The following is an 8,687-nucleotide window of genomic DNA, read 5'->3' on the forward strand; positions in this document are numbered from 1 at the left end:
GCTACTCTCCCAGGAAACAGTCCTCATCCTCCGTAAAATGCATTGCACACATCTGAATATTTGGGTTGAACTGTTCTAGAACAGTGTTGTAAATACAACTTAACCACTGATTTCTAGTCGTGTCCTCTTTTGGAAGACCAAACAAAGTAGTTTCGCTTTCACAACGAAACACACAGCGTCTCCAGGACACGACGGCAGCGGCAACAATACTACAGCGAGAATCAAAGTTTCTCCTTTCTTTGCGTGAACATTTGGGCGGCGTTGTGCAAATTTTCCCACATCGTGACGTAGACATGTGGGGGCGCGTTAGAACGAGCCGTTTAGCGTGGTTGACTCTGAACTTTTATAAAGAATTTGTTCAGTCTCTCAGAAAACAAAACTTCTTATGTACAATTTCCATCTCAAGTCAATGTATTTTGATTCAACACTGGAAGAACGTTTTTGTGTGTGCGTGTGTGTTTTTGCAGTTTATACAACATTTAATGACATGACTTCTTGAATCTAAGTCTTTGTGCTCCAGGTTAACACCTTTTTAGTTAAGACCCACAAAAACTAGTAAAATCACAGTAATAACCCTATTTGAGTGGATTATTGCTCCGTTAAGAGCGTCTTTAATCTGCGAAACGCAATTCCTACCCAACACAGTGTCCTTGGGCAGGGAGATGGTAGCACTAGACTCAGCTTCGGACTCCATGGTTTGCTCCATAATGTTTTCCCTGTGCAGGAAAAGACAAAAGCCGCTGTGAGTCTGGAAGAGGTGCATGATGGGAGCTGAAGATGGAGTCCCAAAAGAGCTAAACGCTCACCCAGACTGTTCCAGATCCGTGGCCACCAGTATATTCTTCTCCTCCTCGGCCGATGACGTCTGACCCGCTGTGTCGGGGGTCGTGACCACCACCACCTCCTCCATGTGGACGTTCACCTCAGAGGATGATGCCATGAGGTCATCAGCACCTGACAGCTGTCAATCAGCATCTGATGGGTGTGGACAGGAAGTTGAATTTTAAATGAGGTTTTATTTACTCACTGCTGTTAAGTTTATTCAGATCTGTTCTTACAAATAAGAGTACTGTATTGGTACCACAGTTATGAAACAATGACCATATGAACAGCTTAATGCTTGAATAGCTCTGCATCCAACCACACAAATATGGAAATTACTGTAGCTTCTGATCACACACTGCAAAAAGTGATGCTCTTCCTCAGTATTGTGGTCTTATTTTCCAGTCCAAATGTCTAAAGATTCTTAAATCAAGATACATTTACTCGAGAAACAAAATGACAAACTAAGAAGCATTGGCTTCTGAGAAATTGGTCAAAATTAAATTAGTTTTTGATTAAAACAAGAACAGGTATCTGCCAATGTGCAAAAAAAAAAAAAAAACACAACTTAAATTCAAAGAGAAAACAGGTTTTCATACCCCACTGGAAGATATTTGTATTGGTACCACGCTAAAATTATGAATCAGATGGCTTTACCTTATATTTTTGATATATATCATGGTACTAAACGTTAACTACAGTCATAAGCCTTTGTATTCAAAAGACCTCTATAAATACTATGGTAAATATCCAATAGCATTACACATTTTGTTAGTACAAACAGTAATTGCATTCATTAATAATGATTAATTATAGTAAGCATGTTCGCAGTCTTGAACTCACAGATTATCAGTGTTTTGAGGTTTATCGCTGAATGTTTGCGCTTTGCCCAAATTGACCGAATTAAATACAAAAAAGTAGCGGTAGATATGTGCGTACGTGGGGAAAAAAATTCGCAATTCAAATAACACGCAGAAAAACAGAGTATAAATCGAATCTTTACCCGCAAGAGTTTGAATCCGTGTTTAGTAAGCGCTGTGCAGACAGACTCTACCGCGCATGCGCTGGCGTCGTGACGTCACGGGCGCGTCAAACAATAGAAATCGAAGTGGGTAGATGCATAAAAGATATTGATAAAATGGGCGGACTAAATAATTTTTTTTTTTTTTTTTTTAGTTCATATCTCTATTTTATTTTATTATTGTATTTACAGCTATTAAACTTTAATTCATTGTCCAGCGCTGAAGAAGCACAGGTACTTTTCTTTCTACAGGTAGATTTCAATGTCGCATAATAGAGGATTTGGGCTTTCTGAGCCTCCTTGTGGAAAGTTCACAACAAGCTGGTTTCATAGTTAACAGTAAGTAGCTAGCCTACGCAAAGTATACGAAGGAATAAAACTAAATTCACATCAAAAAAGTTGGACTGAATTCTAACTTACATATTAGTCTAACTGTTTTAATGCATTCAGCATTTATTTATTTTACTCTTCACTTTTCTCATATACATATGCAGTTCACAGATTCACAAGAATCTTACATTGCATTCAACACACACACAGACACACACACACACACACAGACACACACACACACACACACAGACATAAGTAGCCAGCCTTCACAAAGTATACGAAGAAATACAATTAAATTCACATAAAAAAGTTGGACTGAATTTCAATTTGCATATTAGTCTAACTGTTTTAATGCATTCAGCATTTATTTATTTACTCTTCACTTTTCTCATATACATTTATGTGGTTCACAGATGCTTTTATCCAAAGCACCTTACATTGCATTCAACACACAAACAGACACAGACAGACAGACAGACAGACACACACACACACACACACACACAGAGACAGACAGACACACGCACACACACACACACACACACACACACACACACACAGAGGCAGACACGCGATCGAAGCTGTTGTAAATTACACTACAAACATACACCACTTTATTGGAACCACAACTGTTTCTGAGGAACTACATTGTTTGGTGGAAGAATACTGTTTTTATTTATATCATTACACTTTATTTGCTCTGTTTTATTCTGTGAAACCTTACTACGTATATGGAATAACCGTTTTATAAAAGCAATAAGCCCCAGGAAGCCGTGGTTTACAGTGAATTTATAACAGCTAAGGGGGTTTTAGGCACTCCGCTTCGCATCGTGCCTAATGACGCCCCTTAGCTGTTATAAATTCACCGTAAACCACGGCTTCTTGGGGCTTATTGCTTTATTAGCAACTACTTCTAGAGTATACTCAGGACGGTAAATGGGCTTGTGTTTGTGCGTGCCTGCTTTAGTGCTACTTTTTATTGAAACTAGACAGTTTTATTTACCACTAGGTGATTAAGTGTAACAGTGATGTCCAATCCTGTCCTTGGAGGGGCACCTTCCTGAAGATTTCTAGTAATACTGAAGACCATGATTTGCTGGTTGAGGTGAGTTTAATTGGGTTTGGAGCTAAACTTTGCAGGATAACGGCCCTCCAGGTGCAGGACTGGACACCCCTGAACTAGAAGAATAATGCTACAGTTTTGTGGTGTGGTTCTCTAACACAACAACAGTATCAGCATGCTAATATAATTCTAAATGTTTTTCGTGAAGATGGTTAAATCCCATTCAGCACAACATCTATCACTCACTGTTTACGCTGTGAATCTTCCTGTAGGTCAGAGAGCAGGTTTACTCCAAAATTTCCTGTTTCATTGTAGCTCAGATCAATCTCTCTCAGGTGTGAAGGATTTGATTTTAGAGCCAAAACCAGATCAGCATGACCTTCTTCTCCGATTCTGCACCAGGACAACCTACAGATAGCAGAAGTTATTGCTGTATGGCTGTGTTGTGTGTGTACTATAAGCACCAGACAAAAAAAATGCCTCTGGCTCCAAAAATTAAACATTTAAGGACCAAACTACTTTTTATAGTTGATAAATCACAAAATCGTTTGATAAAGATGGTTATTTAGAGGTAGGCCTACTTAAGTTCACTGAGTGCAACAACAGTCACTGCTGTGTGCTGTGATGAAGGGATGTACATACTACATATATTGTGATGGTTTAAGAATTTTTTTAATTCGGGTCTTAGCTTAAATTAAACATCTGGAAATATTTCCTATGCTTCATGTCTAACTGCCTGAACTCTCAGTCAGATGACAGCTGAGGCAAAAGGTGATAGAACAGCTGATAGATCAAATAAAATGATAGTTATGAATGTGATGGTAACCCTAACTTCTATAATCATTTTTATGATTCTATAATCATTCATTCTGAATGGTAAATTATTACACTTACCATAGTTTCTCCAGTTTACAGTGTTGATCCACCAGTCCAGCACAAAGCAGCTTCACTCCTGAGTCTCCTAGTTTATTAAAGTTCAGGTTGAGTTCTCTCAGGTGAGAGGGGTTTGATTTTAGAGCTGAAGCCAGAGCAGAGCAGCTTAATATTGCAGGTGGAAAGCCTGTAGCACAAACAAAGCAAAAATCATTCTTAACATTTTTTTTTTTATTATAGCATTCAATATAATCACATGTGTATGTTGGAATTTAATTATCATTTAAGCTGGAGGAAATTTTACACGAAGGATATTTTAGCCATGATCAGTGTCATCTGTATTAATTCATAGTGTGTCATCAGGCCATACAGATGCGTTTATTTTAACACAAAATAAGCATCAATCCATCCATTCTCCAAACAGTTTAGCATCTCAGCCTGAAGGCAGGGAATACCCTGGACGCATGGCCAGTCCATCACAGGACTCTCACACACACCCACACACACACCTACATGCAATTTATCGAGCCACCACATTAGACTATGGAGAATGTTTTATTTAACATTAACTATAATATGAGAGACTATTAACACTCACTGTAGTCTCTCCAGTTTACACTGTGGATCCATCAGTACAGCAGACAGCAGTGTCACTCCTGAATCTCCTGGTTTGTTAAAGCTCAGATTGAGTTCTTCCAGGTGTAAGGGGTTTGATTTCAGAGCTAAAACCAGAAGAGCACAACCTTCCTCTCCAATACTGCAGTGAGACAGCCTGTAGAGAGGAGAAAAAATCCTTACATTAATCATGATTTTAAAAGAGCACTGCATTAAAATTCCTCTCTTTATGTTCATTCGACAAAATGATTTTATATTTACATTCTACATTTTCTCTTTCTGTAGCTTAAATAGAAAAACATGGTACTGATTTTCCATTCGCATACTAGTAAAAATTGATAATTTCATACATAGTTGTGATAGAACAGAAAAATATCAATCAACTTATCTACAAAATATCTACAAATGCCTTTTCACTGCAGAAATATCACTCACTGTAGTTTCTCCAGTTTACACTGTGGATCCTCAAGTAGAGCAGAAAGCAACTTTGCTCCAGAATCTCTCAGTGTGTTGGTGTTCAGATTGAGTTCTCTCAGGTGTGAGGGGTTTGATCTCAGAGCTGTAGCCAGAGCAGCACAACCTTCATCTCGAATACAGCAGTATTCCAGTCTGCGGGGGGAAGAACAATTTCTTAAACAGACAGAGAAGGGAAGCCACATGAGGGCCATTTGATCTTTACTACATTGGCCATCTGACACCCCTAATGAAGGCTCATAGAAAGTAACCTATGAAGATTTACTTGTAAAGATGAAGATACATTTGTATAGCTCTGACTGATTTTAAATTGAAAACTCGACCTCCTCTGTAATGTGTCATACCATTGACATTACCTAAGCAGTTCTAGAAAATTCTAGAAAATTCCACTCATTCAAGAACGTGCATTTATTGCATGGACAGAGAAAAAAAAAACATAACCTAAGTTTCTAAAATGCAAATGCACAGTTCAGGAAAAATGAGCAAGAATGAGGGGGAAAAAAGTTGTATATTATTTTAAATTAAAATAAAAAAAGACCCTTAAAGTTGTGCAGAGGTGTATCAAAATGTTTGGCATTCCATAAATGTAATTATTAAGAATAATTGCTAAGACACCATGCATCAAAAAAAGAACAAAGAGGGTAGTTTTTTACCATTTAGTGATGAAAAGTTAGTTTAGGATAAGTTGGATATTGTAACGATTCAATCCACTGAAGGTGAGCTGCACTGAGAACCCAAGTTCAGTTTATTTACAAGTGATCCAAACATCCAAACATAATCTGAGACTTGACTTGACATGACATGACATGACATGACATGACATGACATGACATGACATGACATGACATGACATGAACAGACTTGACTCACTGACAGCGGGTTACAACTTCAATACACGACAAGACACAATGGCAACATGAGGGCTACTTATACCAAACACTAAGGGTCACATGACAAGAATCAACCAATGGGAAACAAGACACATGACTAGGACAACCAATCAGAACATGACACAATGAAGAAGAGAACCAATGGCATGAATACATGAGGGCAAGGGAAGCATGACACAAACAGGGACCATGACTAAACTAAAAAATAAAAAGACATGAACATGAAACAAAAACAAAACCCAAACCCCACATTACAGATATATGGAAGCACTGGAAAACGTTTTGCAAATATCTTTTACAAATAAACATATTTGCTGTTTATTCAAATGTATTGGTAGCCATGTAAATATAAATATGTTATAAAAAATGTCACTCACTGTAGTTTCTTAAGTTTGCACTCTGGATCCTCCAGTACACCACAGAGCTGCTTTACTACGGAATCTCCTGGATAATTATAGCTCAGATTGAGTTCTCTCAGGTGTGAGGGGTTTGATTTCAGAGCAAAAACCAGAAAAGCACAATCTTCCTTTCTAATACGGCAGTTAGACAACCTGCAGAGACAAAGAAAAAAACTTCTGAACTGTGTAAAGCTTAAAACACACATAAATTAAAGCTGAAGTGTCACCATGTGGAATTGTAAAAATAATTATAGGTTTCTCAAACACTTTTTCCAAGCAAACAACTTGACATCTTGCGGTGTCAGGCACACTTTTCAGGGATATCGCTTACATAGTTGTGTGCATATTAACCTGAGATATGTGAAAGATTTTGAATGTCGTAGTTCGTAGCTCCGTTTAAAATTTAAATTGAATTTAATCACCAAGTTAGAAGGTTCCCTGTATCCTGCACCACTTTTCGAAGCTGCCGCTGATGAATCTTCAGGGCCGTGGGTTGTGAATGTGAGTTTACATTTTGTATTGAATGTGATGCAATAACAATAACAGACAAACATATGGTGCTTCTCATTTCTTACATTTTGCATGCTCATTTCCTCGCTCCTCCGCCCTCAAGCCTGCGCCCTGGAAACCGTTCAAAGTCCACCATGAAAAAGGATGTTTCAATTGTCTTATAACACCACGAGGAGGTGAAGCTTACCAAGGATACTTGAGCAAGGAAACAATGGAGCATCCTTTGCATGCATACATTCTTCAACCCATTTACCTGTCACAGTAGCTTCAATTCATGTTTGTTTAAATAAGCAATACATCTTACATATTTCAATAGGCATGTGCAGGGGTAGTCTTAACCAATAAACGAGATAAGTGGTGGCGTATGGCCCCAAGGAATCAGGGGGCCCCATTTGATATTGGCGAATGATATTCGATCCAGTGCATATTTGTGTTTGCACTTTGGAGAGCCTCAAATGTTTCTATTTAAAATGTGTGCGCAGCGTTGTGCAATGTATCCAATCACAGACATATCTGTTGATTTCCTGAATGCAATGGCCAATCAGAGGCATTTGAGTTGGAATCCACTCAATGCTTGAAACGCCAGAGTTTTTGTTCATTGCCGAGTTACCCTCACAAATCTTCTCATTATAGCAAACAAAGTGTACACAAGTGTATAGATGCAGTCTGTAGTGAAGAGAGCTTTATTGATTATAACAGAACTATGTAAGAACGCGATCAACTGTAGTGAGTAACCCCTTATGAAAAACCATGGTTTGATTGTAGTAAAAGTAGTAGTAGTAGCCATGTGTTGTTTTTTTGGTGGATTGATTACCATTTGTACAACCCCAGTTTTACTACATTTTAATTTCTTGTCTTAATTGTCTTCCTTGAAAACACTGTGTAAACACTTACAGTGCAGGGTGAAAATGTATAGATACCTGGCCGTGTGCCGTGACTATATTCACAATAATGCATGGCCTCTTGTTCCTTATTGGTCAAATAAAGTATCACTCACTGTAGTTTCGCCAGTTTAAAGCGTGGATCCCTCAGTAGACCAGAGAGCAACCTCACTTCAGAAACTCCTGGATCATTTTCATTAAGTTCGAGTTCTCTCAAGTGTGAGGGGTTTGATTTCAGAGCTGAAATCAGAGCAGCAAAACCTTCATTTCTAATACAGCAGCGAGATAACCTACAGAGAGAAGGACACAAATGTTATATAACAGTCATGATACCTTACAATGATGTTTAACAAAGGTAAAAGCCTGAACATGTTAATTAAATGACCTAACTTTACTTTTGAATTATTTATGCTATACTAACTAATATCACTCACTGTAGTTTCTCCAGTTTACAATGTGGATCAATCAACAGAGCAGAAAGCAGCTCCACTTCCGTATCGCCTGGTGCAGTATTATTCAGATTCAGCTCTATCAGGCTTGAGAGGTTTGATTTCAGAGCTGAGGCCAGAGCGGGACAATCTTCAAATCTGGAGGAATAGAGTCTGCAATTAAGGACATTCCATTTTGAACATTATAAGTTGCTGCTTATAAAACGGAGAGTTCCGGTCCTTGATTCTGATTGGTTGAGCCGCGATCGAAGCTGTTGTAAATTACACTACAAACATACACCACTTTATTGGAACCACAACTGTTTCTGAGGAACTACATTGTTTGGTGGAAGAATACTGTTTTTATTAATATCATTAC

At 38.2% G+C, this 8,687-nt stretch overlaps 1 protein-coding gene and 1 pseudogene across 1 annotated transcript in view; both read right to left on the bottom strand.

The window, feature by feature from the left end:
- The window catches only part of LOC107692808 (glucocorticoid modulatory element-binding protein 2-like), a 10,770-nt gene extending 8,859 nt beyond the window's left edge, over positions 1-1,911 (bottom strand). The window contains exons 1-3 of the mRNA XM_016492010.1: positions 1,826-1,911; positions 807-975; positions 637-716 (exon numbers count right to left, since the gene is read on the bottom strand). Of these exons, the coding sequence (XP_016347496.1) occupies positions 637-716; positions 807-940 (214 nt within the window). The 5' untranslated portion in view covers positions 941-975; positions 1,826-1,911. The remainder of the gene's footprint in view (positions 1-636; positions 717-806; positions 976-1,825) is intronic.
- Positions 1,912-3,481: 1,570 nt separating this feature from the next.
- LOC107692809 (NACHT, LRR and PYD domains-containing protein 3-like) overlaps positions 3,482-8,687 on the bottom strand; it is a 12,354-nt pseudogene continuing 7,148 nt past the window's right edge.

Source organism: Sinocyclocheilus anshuiensis, unplaced genomic scaffold (genome assembly GCF_001515605.1).
Source record: "Sinocyclocheilus anshuiensis isolate Anshui unplaced genomic scaffold, SAMN03320099.WGS_v1.1 scaffold871, whole genome shotgun sequence".
In the NCBI taxonomy this organism is placed as follows: Eukaryota; Metazoa; Chordata; class Actinopteri; order Cypriniformes; family Cyprinidae; genus Sinocyclocheilus; species Sinocyclocheilus anshuiensis.